A 17,782-nucleotide genomic window follows, 5' to 3' on the forward strand; every position below is an offset into this window, starting at 1 on the left:
CATCACTAACAGTCCATATGAAACCAGCAGCAGTTATCCACAGGCCTCATCTCGACGTATGATCCGTTCTGCCTCTGCTCCTGACATCATCTTTGTCCTCTTTTTGATTCAGATGTTCATTCATGCTGCGTATTTCCTGTTTGATTTTTCTCCTCATCTCTCAATTTCTGTCCTATTGCGTCTTCCCACAAGCTCATACTGAGTGCCTCCCCCTGATAGGTTTGATTTGTCTCTGCCTTGTCCTGCTGTCCCTTCACCTCCCGCTCAGAATCTCCCTTTACAATCAGTCACTCCTACAAACAGCAGTACACTTCGGTTTATTATTAGCGTCTCTCCCTGTGATTTTTTGAGCAGGGTTCTCATTGCTGGTTTGGTTTTCCTGGACTTTAGTATTCCTGGTAACTTTCTTCTACCCGTCACCTGCCTGCCTCTGGACCCCCTGAGGTTCAAAGCCAGTTGATCAATAAATTGTGCACATTTCCTGCCTGCCTCCTTATCAGTCTGTCCTGTGCTTAGGTCCAAATCTACACGTTGAAGCTCTGACAAATCCTGCTGCAGTATTCAATGCAAAAGGATTTCTTCCCGCACCGGCAGTTTAAATGCTTACAAAACCAATTTCTGTTGAATTGATGAATTCTTATGAAATGTTCAGCTAGGTAATTTGGTTTCTCTATCTATAGAATACTCAGATATGTAAATATGTGGCTGTGCTTTCATTAATTTGAATGATTATTTCCAATAATTAATCCAGATGATGAAAAAGGTTAATTGGAGACAATTAATTAGGAGTTTCAAAATTTAAACAGAATTAAGCTGCAAGCAGGAAAGAACAATGCAATAGCATGTGAAACAGATTTTGTGGGAGTTTTTTTCAGTTCTAGTCCTGCTGGTTTTCTAAGAAGACTTGAAAGAAAAAGTGTCACAGTTGTAAGCTTTGGTACCTGAGTAAGTATGAGGAAATAAATGTGTTTTTTTTAGCTTAAACAAGCCAGTATGTGCATTACTTTCAGGGGTAGAGACAATTTTAAAATATCTTGAACTGAATGTGTTGCAGTGCAGAAGATGGCTGATGGATGGAGAGAATTTGAAGAGTGATGTTTTGTCCACAGAGCATTGCTAGAATTTGGGACAAATGGTACCATGTGGTTGCTGTCAGATCAGCTTTAATATATTAACAGATTAATTTGTGTAAATCTGTGATGATAGTGTTGCATGGACTCCTGCATGACAGATTCCCCGCTGAGAGCTAGCAGAGTGCTTGGGAGTGCAGAAGGAAATCACAGCATCATTCAAATGGCATTGTGTGACACCAAGGGCCTGAACTCATTAATCATATTGTCCATGTACATAAATTGTGTTAAAACAGTGTTTAAGGTAAACATAAAATGTCATATTACTTATACATGTCAAAAATCATGTGAAAGATTTGTAGCTTTTTCCCTGTTTTTTAAACTTTTTTTAATATCCATCCATTGGAATGGATGGTGGATCTGAGTGTCGCTGGAAAATCAAATACTGTTTTAACAGGGAAATACTGTAATGATTACATTTTATAATGATACATTTATGTTATAATGCATCTTTTTGACTGTGTTCACAAAATATACATTTCTGGAGGATTTTCACACACTGTTTCTACTTGAGAAATTGAGGATATTTTAAGTCACAATGACAAAAATGAGAAACAATATCTATGTAATGGGTTTTAAAATATCACTTTATGTATTGATATTAGTTAATTATTCATGAAAGTATAATAATCTCACATTATTTGGTGAAAAAAACAAAAGTCTGTTAAAACCATTTATTGTCATTTTAACTATCAGGCCATTTCTGCATAAGGATTCTCCATCCATTGGAGTGGACAGAACCAAAAACCCAATACAATAAAGTATACTCATTAAAAGGACATTTGCTTATGAGTGCATTTAGAGTAAAAGTCCATTATGACAATATTTTTTGTGTTTGGAAAATAATTTCTGAATGGATTAAGCTTATCAAAATTCTACGAAAAAGCAAGTTTGAGAAGAAAATTAATGGTGCTTTTACTCACTTTTGGCATATCCATCCCCAGGATAGATGTAACGATTATACACATCCATGATGAACACTCGCCTGTCGTCCAAGAAATCACGCTCATATCCATTTCCCTATAACAGAGCCAAACCACAACTCTGATAAAAAATGTAAAAATAATAAAGAACTTAGATGCTGTGTCTGCTTCTTTAAACATTGTCCAACACTGGCAAAAAGTGAATCAAGAAATTGTTTTTTCACCCATGATGATGACTCGTTTATGTGTAATACAAAGTAGGCAATAGCTGGCAGAGTACAGAGTAACGGAGTAATGGAGACACGCTGTGCAGACTCACAGAACCACATCAAGGATACATAGTGTTGTCGGCTGTAGGTATTAAATGTTAAAAATACTCCATCACTTTTAATTTTCCTGTCTCCATTTGTCATCGGTGCCATTTTGTCTGGCTGCTGTCAGGAGGAGACTGTCACTGTGCCAAGTCTACTGCTCCTGGATGAAAGGATGGATGTATGGGACAAGCAGGAGCATAATGCCCAAGTGACTGTATAAGGCCTGTTCATCATTTGAATAAAAACTACAACTCTGAAGATATTGAAAGAGCATTTCAACATTTTGGGAAATTTTCGCTAACACCTTCTATGAAGACCACATCTATTATGCATTATGAAAGTATTCATAGAGAATTATAATGCTTTCATAATGCTTTATGAATACACTTATAAACACACGTAATGCTTACTGATGCACTATATCAACAGTTAGAAAACATTATAGATGTGACTTAAAATGATTTATAACCCAGGATTTCCATCGCTTGCATGTGCGCTGCGTTACCACTCTGCTGCAGTTTTGCTCCGTAATCCCTTATCCGTCAATTCCCACCGGTTGCGTTTTGAGTCTGGCACCTTGTAGCACTGCCGGATCAGATGGAGTGGCGAGACCGAGAAGTTCCCACGGTAATTACAGAATCACGCGCATTATTACTTACAGAAGAAGAAGTAATAACTCTATTCACTCCGTGGATTAATTATAGTGATGTGGATTCACTCCCATTACTCCCAATAAATTGTTCCACGCCATTTCCTTTCTATGCAGGTCCTTATAAAAGCATGTGTTGTGTCATATATAATTATAAACACCTCCCAAATTAGCTTCTCCTTGTAAGTGTTGCTGGTAGTGACCTCCGAAAACCTCTGACCTGTTAATACAGGCCTGGATCCACTCATTGTGACGATCTGTTGATGTAGTTAAGTGAAATACGATCAGACGCAAACATGGAGTGTTTTATTCTGAAAAGTAACCGGATGTTTTAATGTTGTATCGCTGTCTGATTTCTCGTCTGCTTTGTGTTAAATTCGGCCTGGCTGAAGTGCGGATGACTCGAAAAATAGGCTACTACACTGACTGTTGGATTGTTGGATGGCATCAGGCGGGTCCAAATGCAACGCACACAGGCAGCGTCACTTGAGAGTGCGGCTGGATGGAACCGGTCGCGTGCCTATAAATTGCTGAAGGACAGCGTCAGGTTATAACCCTGCCGGGAACCACAAAATACAAGGAGCTAAGTGCACTTATGGGGCAGATGGGTGCGGAGGTGGATGGGTCCCACAAACAACTGACTTTAATATGGGAGTCTGTTTCCTGTGTGGTTGTGCATTTATTTTACTTTTTTCAACTCCTTACCATGTGCCTCTTTTGCCTAAACCAGGGGTCGGCAAACTTTACTATCAAAAGAGCCATTTCTGGCCCAAAACAACAACAAAAAAATCTGTCTGGAGCTGCACGTAACACAACGCATATAGTCAATATAGCCTATCAATACTATTAATGGGTCTACATGAGCATTCATCACTATGTTTTACCACTATTTATTATTTTTGTTACATTAACTTTGCAGTGTTGGTGGTAAAAATTAAAAGCTCTATCCATGCACTGTTATTATTATCTCTATGCACTAATAACTTCTCCACTTTCCTCTGAGACTTCTCCTATCTTGGATTTGGAATCCATAGCTAGTCAGGCTTTTTTGATCCAGGACCGCCCACCATTTTTGAAATTTGGCAAAATTTAGCAGAAAAGGCACCAAGGCCACAGAAATATGATGCATATTTTAGTTAATGAAATACATTTTCATATTCTGTGTACAGGCTACATGTTTTTGCAATTGAAAAATTGAATGAAAACTTTTAAAAAATAATCGCAATTCATTTCCATATAATTTTTAGTCAGAGACACAGGAGCCACTTGATAGGGGCTCAAGAGCCGCATGTGGCTCTAGAGCCTCAGGTTGCCTACCCCTGGCCTAAACTTAACCATAGTGACAGTCTGTGCTGCTGTGTAAACTTAAGGATCACGCTGCGTCATCCCACCATGTGCACTTCATCAAGGTAACGGCATCCTGGAGCACAAACAGCTGACGCAGAAGAATATCTAAAATGTCATGAGCAGACACAGACGGTCACTGACATAGAGGCACCATGTGATGAGCTGGGCTTCAAACAGGCCTTTCTTTCGGTCCTTTAAAAAAATTGAACTTTTAAAACATTAATAACTACTCTAAGGGTTATATTTAAGAGTGGATGTCCATTAAATGTATTTGACACATAAAATTACCACGTGGGTGCCTAATCACACACTCACTGTATATACTGTTGACAACAGACAGCTAGCAATACGCCTTAGCAGCAGAGCTCCAGCCTGCTTGTTATAAACTAAACCTAAAATTGATCATTACTGTTTTGTTGTTGACTGGGTAAATAAGCAACACAGCTGTCTAGCCCATAATCTCAATTTATGTAAGGACACAAGCATTTTAAGTGCCATGTTTCAGGGTTGTAATTAGAATTTTACTGCATATCCCCAGTATTTCTCTCTGCCCAATTATCTTGCTGAGAGGGGTACTTCAGGCCCATCTCCATGCAGATTTGTTCTTTGTTCCTCGTGAATTATTTACTCAGCATATGTACTGATCCCCTGTCTGTGTCAGAAGGTAAAGATGCAGCATTACCAATGAGCCGTGGCTCAAAATGAATAAAGGTATGTTCCTGGAAAATAGCCATGGACCTCTGAAGCCTTGAGACATCATCATTAAATTGAAAACACTAAGTAAGACTAAAATATTATAATCAGAGCAAAAATGTTGAGTCATTGTTTTCTAAAGTGAGCTCAATACTCTAACAGTGACCAGATAAAAAAGCGGTCTATTTACTAACACTGCAGATGTATATCTGTATACATCTGCAGTATATATGCCCAACTGAACTTCTGCTGATTTTCAGATGATGCTGGACTGTCAGGACATTTGTTGAAGTGCTGAGGAAAGTGCTTTCTGCTGCTAAAATTGGAGTACTTGAGAAGACACTTTTAGATCTGCTAGAGTGCATTCATCCTGCAAGAGGAAGTCTTTATGAGAGGAAATGCTACAACTCCAATTCAACTAAGGTTTGGACACTGTGTAAAACTTAGATAAAAACAGAATGCAATGGTTTGTAAATCCTTTTTGACCTATATTCAATAGAAAACAGTCCAAAGACAAGATACTCAATGTCAAAATGGACAAACTTCATTGTTTTGTTTTAAATATACACTTATTCTGTATTTGAAGCTTGCAACAAATTCCAAAAAGGTGGGTCAGCACCTTTTCTTTTAACAACACTCATTTAGGAACTGAAGACATCCATTGTTGAAGTTTTCAAAGTAATTTTTTTCCCATTCTTGCTTGATATATGACTTTAGTTGCTTAACAGTCCAGGCTCTCTGTTGCTACATTTTGCTCTTCTTAACACGCCACACATGCTTAGTGGGAGTTAGGTCTGGACTGCAGCAGGTCAGTTTGGTAGCTGCACTTATTTTCTATGAAGGCATGCTGTTGGAACATGTGTAGAATGTGTCTTATTGTCTTGCTGGAAAAAACAGGTAAGAAAAGATGTTGTTTGGATGGTAGCATATGTTGCTTCAAAACATATGTGTACCTCAGTATCATGGTGCCTTTACAGGTATGCAAGTTACCCATGATGCCATGGGCACTAACACCACCCCATACAATCACAGCTGCTGGTTTTGAAATTTGAGCTGGTAACAATCTGGATGGTCCTTTTCTTCATTAGCCTTGAGGACACAACGTCTGTGATTTCTAAAAAACATCTGAAATATGGACTGGTCACCGCACACTTTTCCACTTTGTGCCAGTCAGTCTCAGATGAGCTCGGGTCCAGAGAAGTCGGCCTTGTTTCTGGAAGTTGTTGATTTGACTCCAGCACCCCCCTGAGCACACGACCACGTTTGGTGTCATACCGTCTTCTTAAGGTAGGCAAATGTTTTTATTATTTCTCCTGCGCAGCACATGCTCACTTGTTTGGTCTTGGTCAGTCAGTCACAATAATATGTGCTGCTGTCAGGCCCGATTTCACTGTCTTAGTACTGAACACCACTGGCAGAGAATTTTGTTGTGTGTAGGGTTGTTGAAACAAAAGCCATGATGCAGCCTTCCTGAGGCAACTGCATGGTTAAATCAGCTAATCTAATTTTATGATTGATTATAGCCTGTCATTTAGTAAGTTATGTTACCTTTGTTCTGTCACAGATTTGGTTGTGCGATGCTTTGCCTCCGATGACAGCAAGAAGAGGACGTATCATTTCTATAATGTCGAGAGTTGCGTCTTGGACTTTTGTGTTGATTTAATTAATTAAGTTAGTGTTTTCGGACGCTTGCCGTCTGGTAAATGGCTTGTTAGTATGAATAGCTATTGTATATTCAGTTTTTGTATTTGACTATAAGTAGGCCTAAACTGTGCATCTGTCCCTCCCATTTTGTTAGTGTGTGAGAGATAGATTTGAATGAGAGAAAGACAGAGAGAGAGAGAAGTTCTACTCACTAATATTTTTGGATGGTTGGTTGCCGTGTATTCACTTCATTCTGTAACAAAAATTTTAAACTGTCACTAGCGCTAACTGTTACAAGCATATGATTATTCTTGTATTCAGTTTTAATTTGTTTAATCTGTAACTCTGCATCTGTTATATGATGCTATGCACAGTGCATGCTAGTTCAAGTGCTGTTACCCAGCTGCGTGTCAATCTACAATAAATTGTCTTCTGATTAGGAAAAACACCTGCTGCATTTCATGTGTGAACTGTCTGCATTTTGGTGTTCATATTTGCTGTCTGTTGTAGTGTAAATGCATTTAATATGACGCCATTATATGATCCATCCGCTCCCCCAACTACCCACATCCCTGTTGTTACCTGGCTTTCACTTTGCCTGGTGTAGTCTGAACTTACATTTGTAAATGCAGTGATGAGCTGTGTTTACTGACAATGGTTTTCCAGAATGTTTTCCTTTATACAATAATGTTGGTTTCCAATGCAGTGCAGCCTGAGGGGTCAAAGGTCAAAGACAATCAATTGGTTTTCAGCCTTGTCCCTTGTGTGCAGTTATTTTTCTGGATTCTCTGAATCTTTTAATGATATGGAGTGTAGATGGTAAAATCCTATATTCTTTGCAACAGTGTGTTGGGAAAGGTTTTGCTCAAACTCTTTGACTGTTTGCCCACACAGTTTTTCACGAAGTGACCAACTTTGCCTGTGAACAAGTGACCCTCCTGAGATTGCCCCTGTCATGCCCAATAATAATACTCTTGTCTTTTACAAGTAAACCTGTTCACTTGTGGGAGGTTCCAAACAGGAGTTTTTTGTTTGTTTGTTTTTTACTATTCCACAACTTTCTCAGTCTCTTTTGTTGCCCTGTCCCAAGTTCTGAAACATGTTACAGACATCAAATTCAGAATAAGTGCATACTTTACAAAAAACAGTTATGTTAATCATTTGAACATGAAACATCTTGTCTCTGGCTATATTCAATTGGATAATGGTCAGAAAATGCACATGCACCAGGTGTGTCTACAACAACAGGATCCTGTTTTACTGTTGACAAACTTATCCAATTTTTTGTATCAGTCGCATGCTAAAACTCATCCCTATCTGTGGGAGGAGATGGTGGTGATGGATTGGACATACGGAGCAGTTACATCCTCTTATCAGCAGTCAATGTTGGATTCAGAACATGGCAATGATGTTTTTCCTAACCTTTATCATGGTTATTTAGAGCACACTTAGGGCAGAGACGGCACAGCAGAACATCAGTGAAACTTCAATGTTAATTCTGTGAAGTCTAAAAGTTTGCTTCATCTACAAAAAGCTGCTCCTCTTATCATTAGATCTGATCTAAATTGTGGGAGAGTTGGCATTACTGCAGATATCTGGGTGAAAGTCCAGTGTTATCCAAAGCTGTTCCACACTCTGTTGCTGTTTGCAACTGCATTTCTTTTGGGATACATTCTACTGAATATGGCAGTAAGCGCCAATTGATTGGTGGTGTGGTAAAAGGGGGGTTATCTTGTCATCGATGTCAGCCCCTAAGCAGCGATGAGCATTGACACAGAGAGAGGTAATGTTATCGGCTCACCTGATGAGCATCCAGATCGATGATGGTCGCCCTGGAGATGCCTTCCAATCTTTCAAACAGAAACTGTGAAATTAATGGAAAAATGTTTGCTTTCTCTCTGAAGATGGCACAGTACAACTTATTTCCAGGGGATTTCAAAGTAAAACGTTTACAATATCAAATAGTTTTGATATGAAATTACATTTAAGCTGAAAAACCGGTTAACCTGGTTAAGCTCTTTTGGTAAGAAGCAGTTGAAAGTCTTTCTTTCTTTTATTTCTCTTGAACATAACCTTTTTAATAGCTGCATCTAAACACTTTACTCCCTCTGTTTTTATACTGTGTGTCTACATCAATTCTCATTTGTAAAGCATAATGGTGTACCTTTATCAGCCGCAGGATACTGAACATTTACACAAAAAGCTGTAAAGCAAAACCAGTTAACATCAGCAGCAACTGTGGCCAGAGCACGATGAGTGAGACCAGCTCCCACAACAGTTTCAGTGCTTTCTGACTCAGCTCATCTGTGGCTCTTTGCCCGCAGGCCACTGGATTCAATTAAAGTCGTCACAATTTAAAAAACATCAGTACAGACAATCTCATGCACTGGACAAGTAGCGTGTGCATTTGAACTCCGCTCAGGCAGACTCAGGGTGCACTAACTGTAGCCAGATTAGTGTTTGAAGTTTTAACGTTTTCGCTAAAGTGCATGTGCTTGGGAAGTACCGAGCATACAACTGCATAAATACGGCTTGGATTATACTGCACCAGTTGGTTAACACATGTTTTGATATAGGTTTGCTGTTGTTAAGTGCAGAACCTTATTACTTCAGTTCATGAAGAATGTTTGCTTTTTGGATTGTCCATTCACTGTGGATGTATTCAAGGCAACACAAGGTGAGTACTCGATAAACAAATGGTCATTTTGCAAAAACTTCTTCAAAAATTTCAAAACTAACAATCTTGCAAATTGTGACCCTGGAAGATTCCTTGTCACTGCAAAATCTGATTCTGTGGCTAAAAACTCTGTTGACTTCTGACACATTGTTTTTATATGTAAGAGAGTGTAACACTTCAGTATTTAAAAGGTAGTTTCAAAGTATTCTAGTGTATGTAGGTATTAATCACTTAAGATGCAGCATCGATTATTATAAATGCATGGAAATGATTACACTTTACTTAAAACCAACAATGAAACCTCATGATGAAGCAGAAATTGTTATAAATGCATCAATATGTACCTCACTTTACTCAACACATACGATGATAACTTATGATACTACATGGGTTGTTGATTTGTATAGGTGAGTAAAGGTATTTATAATGCATTCTAACCCCCTCAGTCAATCTCTAGTTTATAATTAATCAAGAGCATCCATAAGACACTTGCCACTCATAAATCATTGTAAGTCACATCTGTATTGTTTTATGACAATTGATATAGTGCATCAGTAGTGTGTTTATGAGTGCAATTATAATGCTTTATGAATGCATTATAATCCACTATGAATACCTTGATAATGCATTTTAGAAGTGGTCTTCAAATTGTTATCAGATTAATTTACTGTATTGCCTATTTCTCTACTCAGATGTTTTCAGAAACATCTGAGTTTAGTTATTGTTAGGTAGGCAGTGCTTCAGTTGACTGTTTCCGACATGGCAGCCAGCTCACAGAATATAGTGACAGTGTCAGTAAATATGACACAAAGTTATTTACATAAGTTTCTGACTGCAGCTTCAATTAAATAAAACATGTAACTGAATATTAAGTCACGCTTCTCCTTACATGAGATGGGAACACTGGCTCTCATGAGTGCAATAAGCAAACATTACGTAAAACATCAGTCTTACCTTGATGGTCAGAGTGATGTCGGCATAGGCACAGAAGCCCCCTCCCCTGTCGCTGGAGCAGTGATGGAAGCCTCCTCCTAGGAAACAAAAAATCCACTGGCTCAATGTCACTGCACATCTGACAGGTCCATTATTCTAAACCACCAAACTCATTTCAAATGGTCTGTTATTGACTTTATTACAGCTTAGTGACAACAATGGCTGTATTGACATTAGAATGGGACGGTTCAATTGCTACTAAAATACTTGACGAGCCACCATGCACAGGGATAAAAAATATATATATATATATATATATATATATATATATATACACACACACACACACACACATATATGTATACATATATGTATATACACATACACACACACACACACACATATATATACATATACACATATATATATATATATATATATATATATATATATATATATAAAGATTGTGAAGAGATTTTTCTCAACAAATTGAGATGATGACCATGAATACAGGTTAAAAGTTAGAGTCCCCTCTGCCCTGCTTTGCTCATGTTTATTAAACTACAGTGAAGTGAACATTGTAATGAAGGCCAGTGAGGCCATGGCTAAAATCTTATTACCATTTATTGCCTGGCCTTATAAAACCTCTACATCCTCATTGTGTTGAGACAAACAGTATGAAGATGTCAGGCACACCCGAATAGCCTTTATATCTTTATTAAAATCCTGTTTATTGATGCAGATCAATCTTTTTCCAATTCATCAGCAGATGGTGTGAAGCAGCTGAGTAAGCAGGAGCTACAGAGTCAAAGTCTGATCCAGCTTTTTTGTTCCCTGCTTGGTGCAAACCATGGCCAGAGGAATTAAGTCATATTAATCAAGAATGACTTTCCAAATAGTGAACAACCTTCTGTGGAAAGGTTTAACTGCTAAGATCTGGCTCTGAAATCGTCTATCTACCCAAAAGCGGTGGTGTACTGGTTAACAATGAAAAATTTTAACGTTTTAACGTCACATTTCTTAACGTGCTTTACAAAAAAGCCTTTTGGACAATTAAGGCCACCATAATGGGTGCTTTGCTAATTTGCATGCATTTATGAGAATTAGTAATATGAGTAGACTTTTTTGGATTTTGACCCAATGAACCCCAAATTTGGAAGACAACCTTGGAGGACTGACTGTCACAATCTTTTAATAAATGAGTGAGATCGATCAAAAAACATGGCTGCCACCAATAAAAAAGTTTGTGCAAAGAGCGGGTTTAGAAAGAAATATACCCGTTCAAGTTGTTTTTGATCAGTCCTGATCATAGGTGCATTTTGTAAGATCTGACCATAATTTTATTTTAAAACATTCAATAGATGAACTAACCCCATCAACAAAGTGTGAAGAAGTAACACTTTTGACATTATGTCCAAAATGCCTGTGTATTGTACTGCAGAGATATCCACCGCTAAGCAGCCAAAGACGGGCTGTCCCTCCTGTATTAATACATCCTGGCCTGTATTAATACATCCTAATGTGCCACATGAGAGGAGGAAGAAGTTGAGTTGGACAGTGTTATATTGAAGTGTGTGTAAATAGTGCCTCCCCTCTGTTAATGCATAGTGTCCCCCATGGTGGTCATGGTCGTGGCTAAGTAATCCTTGCTACAGTTAACTGTTGATGTGTGTGTGTTTATAACAAGTCAAGAGCATCCTTGCTACTTAGAAATCATTCTAAGTCAAATCTATAACAGTTTATGATTAATGACATAGTGCATCAGTAAGCATTATAAATGCATTATAATTCACTATGAATGCCGTCATAATGCATTATAGATGTGGTCTTCACAGAAAGTGTTAGCCAACGACGGCTGTAAAATAAAATGACTGAAAGACCTTCCCATGGAACATATTTCAGGCAGCAATTATATTTTCAAAAAAATAAATTCAGCAAAACGTTGGAGAATACAAGCATATTGTGTAGGTTGGTCACTGACATGACAAACTCACTCACCAACATTTATAGCCCATCCTCGCTCCACAGCCAGTTTTCCTGCCTGTGGAAGACAAAAATATTTCAGTTCAATTTTCGATATCAGCATAGAAAGAGGAATCAAAATAGATCCTTTACAAGTGAAACAGAAAATCACAGGGTTTTTTTGAAGAAAAAGACCTTTTTCAAATAAACAATCAAACTTATTAAGTGGCTTTTGCATTCACCATAAGTCTTAAGTAAGAACAGAACCTGTGCACACAAAAGAGCACTCTTACACACATTCTGTGTGAACATGATTGTGCAAAGTAATAAGGTATTGCATTTTCTTCAATTCCATAGGATTTATAGTATAATAATGGAATAATTTTCATTATTTTCAAAAAATACATTACAAGCTAAAGACAACACGAACACAATTAGCATCAGTAATGTTAATGAGAATCATGCCATATAATAATTTAGTGATTGATTACACTAGAAAATATTACAGGCAGTTTGGACGTGCAGGACAACAAGTGATAAAGATAAAACAGTGTTACGACTTAGTTATTAATAATTTACAAAAATATTGTGTAAAGTTGTTCAACCTTACTCTCTCTTCCCCTCTCTCAGTCTGTTTCCCCTCTCTGTCTCTAACTTCATCTCTCAATTTAGCAGTTTGCAAGTAAGGTGGTTAATGCTTATTTTTATCTACCCATGCATCTTTTTGCGTTTTTTATTTCTACTCAATCTGATGGCTTATTTGGCATTCACTTTCTGCAGAAGCAGCACCACTTCAGAACACGTTTTTTTATGTTTGGAGTCCGGTGCTCTACCCTCTGCAGACATTTGTTTAGGCATTAATTCTCTCAACTTTTCTGTGCATGCACACGGCCCTGCAGTCTCATGCCTGTTTTTGGTGATTTTCAGGGTGTTGACTTATGCTAATAACAATGAACTGACATACGCTTCCAACTTAAGAGGACAACGGGATTCACCTTTATAAGAACACAGGTGGGAAATTCTGGGATTTAAAAACACATCATGAATTTGACATTTACTTTTCTTTGGACCTTCCTTAAGAACAAATTTAAGAAAAAATATAAAAAAAGATACTGGTAAATGAAGCCAAATCTCTTTATGAAAATTGAATAAAAAGGTGATTTGTTCAAATGCTGCTTTTCAACACAGGGCACAGATGTGGGGTCTCATTATTAAACTGTTGCCTATGCACAAATGGCTCCTGAAAAAGACATTAGCCACCTCCCACACAAAAGTTGTGAACTTTAAAGACAAACTTGACAGGAGAATGTGCACACTGACAGAGAAACTCTGACCCAGGGGAGCAAACATTTTAGAGACCCAGATGGTGAGGTGCTGAACTAAAACCAGATTGTAGCAACTGAATGTGAAGCGTCTATGATATAAGTCACACCTACAACAACATTATTCCTGCTTCATCAGGTACCTGCTCTGCTTTGAGCTCTTCCCCACCAACAAGAAAATGACTCATCCTGGCACCACACGTACATACACCTCATCCATTCGATAACAATTGCTATAAGAGAATAATCTAGTTTCATTTGGCTATTACAGGAGACTACTGTCAATCAAAATAGCACAAGTTACACTGTTATGGGCTTACAATGTATCACTTGCCTGTTTTGTACCAATAGAGTGGTTGTACCATGGAAATGGAAATTTCATTAAATTCCTTGTATCAAACTTGTATGAGAAAGTTGGTCCATTTGTCTTTGTATGTTGTCTGGCTCAGGAGTTATGAAAATTAGCATGTTTCACCATAAGCATTGACATCAATTCAAGACAACCGCCAAATAAAACCCATGGGCCATTATTTGACCTTGGCAACAAGAAGAATCCCTAACCCTTTAGGAACAAAGAAAATTGGCGGGTTCTATTTCAAGAACATAAGAAGGAAATAAGCAACTCTGCAAGAAATGATCTAAAAAAATTAGAAATTAGTAAACATTACAGGAAACGTGCAAAAAATCAGCAAAAAAGACAAGTGAAAAAAACACACTAAAAACACACAAGAAAATTACCTTTTAAATGATATATATATATACATATATATATATATATATATATATATATATATATATATATATATATATATTTGTGTAACATAAATTTAAATGTATAAGCATAACAAACAGATATACAGTTCTTTTTACTTTTCCCTGATTTTTAAAAACTGTATTTTTAACAGATTTCTAGTATTTTTCTCTAGATTTACATTTCCTCTCTTCCGTATTTTCAAAAGTAATCACACCAATTTGCTCATGTTATGCAGGAAAGGGTGGGTACTGTTTGTAACAATATGAGCTGCAAAAGTGAAAGTTAATTTGAACTTGACCTTTCACCTTACTTTATTTGCATTCTTTTCAGTGCTGTGCCCACAATTTTTGTTGCTTCCTTGCCTTCTCTTGGATGCCTGCTGCTTATGGTCTGACACCTGGTTACTGCCTTTCTATAAAGTGCTGACATCACCTGCGTGCTGTGCCCAGGACCGTCCAGAAGACAGCAAAATAAGAAGAAAATAAGGAAGGTAGAGTCTCTGCAGGTAAACACACTGGCCCTCATTTAACAATCCGACGAGAAAAACAGCACAGATCCAAGTGCAGAAATCATCTCACGATAAGATTCATGTGATTCATGAAACATTCTTATCTCGCTGATCACAGCGTACAAATGAGAAGCTGTTGATAGATGCAGGTGCAGAAAACAACTGTCATTAACATTTCCCTCCCACAATATATTGTGGGTTCAGAGGCCTCGCTGCAAGACATTACAACATGCAGAGGAGAAATACAGCTAAGAGGAGGAACTTCTTTGAGCTGGAAACGGAAACACTGAAATCCCAGGTTCAGTTTATCAAACTGATTCTGTTTGCAGCCCGAAAAGTTTCATTTGTTGAAGTCTAAAAAAAATGCCGTGTGGAAAGAAATCAGTGCTGCAGTCAAAAGGGTTATAATGGACAATATTTAAATTATACATCCATTACATGTACCAATCTACAGCCTACATATATAATAATAATATTCTGTTATATATTATGTAATATTGATATTATTGGAATATTCATATTAAAGCTCTACATTGACATAGACTGAGGAGCATGTGGCTGCGCTTTCCAGCTGCAAAAAAAAAATTAAAAAATGAATCACCGAGACTACTACATTGTTGCAAGGTTCATTTTAAATAATAATTCACTGATACATTAAATATGAACATGCTTTTGCTTATCAGTGTTATAAAAAAAATATTTAGAGCTGGGCAGCAGTGGTGTTCAACCTGAGGTTAGTCTGCAGTCTGTGTTGTGACAGACAAAGCACGTCTATGTGCCGATTATACATTTATAAGTCATTAATGGCTGCAAATGATTAGATGTCAGTTAGAATATGGTCTAATAACAATTCTCCAACTCAGCCAGATTGTCTCCGCTGCACTGCAAGTCTGACTGACTCAAATGAGTGTACATGAGCTGAGAACTTATCGAAGCCTCCGCTCACATCCACACTGATAAATGTTTTCAGGGAGATTCTGCAGGATGTACCATTAATATAACCAGCTACAAACATTAAGAGACATGAATACATACCATTATTGTTCCTCCAGTCTGTGTCCGCAAAGGCCTCAACACTTTCCGCTGCACCAGGAAATTAGGCAGAAACAGGAGAGGAGGGATTTCTGTGATGGTTGCCACCACCAGAGACCACTGATGTGAAAAAGAGCACTGTTAGTCACAGTATACAGAGAGCTTTCCTGTGCTATGACTCCCCCTCCCTCAAACTAAAATTACTACCATAAGGTTGTATGCCATCAGTCAAGCAACACATGCAGTTTACATCCATGTCTGTGAAAACATGGATGCTTCACACACATCTTCCCCCTGGCAGCACAGGAGATCTCTACAGTCACCAGTTTACGGATCAGTGTCACCAGTTCAGTACCTGACTCTCTTCAGTACCTGACCTGTCTCCCCCTCTGTTTCTGAGATATGATGTTGAGTAATGGCCTGAAAAGTATTTTTGCATAAGATTATGATGTCACAGTGAAGCTGACCATTGACCTCTTGGTTATAAAATGTCAGAAGTTCCTCATTATATCCTATTAGACATTTGTATGTAATTTTGTTTTAATTAGCAGGTATGGCCTAAAACATGTTTGAGGTGACAGGGACCTGGACCTTTAAACTTTGATCAAATTTTGATCAGTTCATTCTTGAGTCCAGTGGACATTTGTGCCAAATTTGAGGAAACTCTCTTCTTGAGATATCGAGATATCAAGAGAATGAGACGGATGCAAGGTCAGCGTATCCTTGACCTTTGACCACCAAAATCGAATAAGTTCATCATCTAGTGAATGTTTGCGCCAAATGATTCCGTCAATACATTCTTGAGATACTGTGTTCACAAGAATGAAACTACTGTTACTACAACTATCACAGTGACCTTGGCCTTGACCACCAAAATCTAATCAGTTCATTCTTGAGTCCAAGTAGACGATTGTGCTAAATTTGAAGAAATTACCTTAGGGTGCTTTTTAAAATATTGCATTCATAAGAATGGGATAGACAGGTGGAGGGACAGAAACCTAAAATAACATAATGCCTCGGGCCTCCTTGGAGGCATAACAAAACCACAGATTGACCTCTGCTGACTGAAAAGCATAATAAGCCAAACAGGAACTTAAAAAACACATATTATGTGTCAGTGTGTTCCCATCATGGTTTGGATATAAAATTGTACTAAAGCTGACTAAAGAAAGACATTAATGTTGCCAGTGAGCTCAGGCTTAAGCCTTGACTCTCATATGAGAACAGAACAGCACAGAAGAGAGTACATTAACAGCAGAGTACTGAGGTAGCGCTCATGAGCCCTCCAACATTTGCTGTGTGTGTAGCAGAGGCGAGAGAGAATAAACACAAAGTCCTTGAACATATGCTACTGTTATCAGCTGTAGTTTTCCTGCAGCAGACTCCTTTTTGAGAGATTTACAACCACATCTCAGAATGTTTGCATCACTGACTGGATGGCAAATTGACACACACAACTGAACTGCAGCTTTGAGATGAAATAGAGCTGTTAAAATTATTACTAAGCAGGTTTCCATTACAGATTTGTGCAAAACTTAAGTGTTTTTTCAAAATGTCAATAAAACACAATTGCAAGATGGTCACTGTATTTGTCTCCCTCATGTTTGCTTGGAGTTTGTGATAAATACTGATAAGTACTAGTTGCTGCCCTAATTTCTTTGCCTCGTTTAAGTCTTAAATCTTGGTCTATTCCTCTGTCCACACATACTGCATCATGTTATTTAGAATGTCATGTGACTCTGTTGTATATCATCTGACCTTTAAAGTGAAAAAAAGTATTTCCATTCAGTTCTGAAAAATGTTGCTTTTTCAAATCCTCTGAAATACCCCCTCATGTGAGCTTAAAAACTTTTTTTCAAAATTAACATGTTTCCATTAGGCTTATTTTTACATT

At 37.8% G+C, this 17,782-nt stretch overlaps 1 protein-coding gene across 4 annotated transcripts in view; it reads right to left on the reverse strand.

Moving 5' to 3' along the window:
* The window catches only part of hdac11 (histone deacetylase 11), a 40,883-nt gene that overhangs the window by 15,875 nt on the left and 7,226 nt on the right, over positions 1 to 17,782 (reverse strand). For 3 of the 4 annotated variants that reach the window (XM_088082585.1, XM_088082594.1, XM_088082583.1), the window contains 5 exons: positions 15,892 to 16,008; positions 12,309 to 12,351; positions 10,332 to 10,408; positions 8,502 to 8,564; positions 2,054 to 2,150 (listed from right to left, as the gene is read on the reverse strand). In XM_088082585.1, coding sequence (XP_087938711.1) covers positions 2,054 to 2,150; positions 8,502 to 8,564; positions 10,332 to 10,408; positions 12,309 to 12,351; positions 15,892 to 16,008 — 397 coding nt within the window. The remainder of the gene's footprint in view (positions 1 to 2,053; positions 2,151 to 8,501; positions 8,565 to 10,331; positions 10,409 to 12,308; positions 12,352 to 15,891; positions 16,009 to 17,782) is intronic. The other variant, XM_088082589.1, reaches the window with a different exon arrangement.

Source organism: Plectropomus leopardus, chromosome 2 (assembly GCF_026936395.1).
Source record: "Plectropomus leopardus strain MGB_pleo_1.0 chromosome 2, ASM2693639v1, whole genome shotgun sequence".
In the NCBI taxonomy this organism is placed as follows: Eukaryota; Metazoa; Chordata; class Actinopteri; order Perciformes; family Serranidae; genus Plectropomus; species Plectropomus leopardus.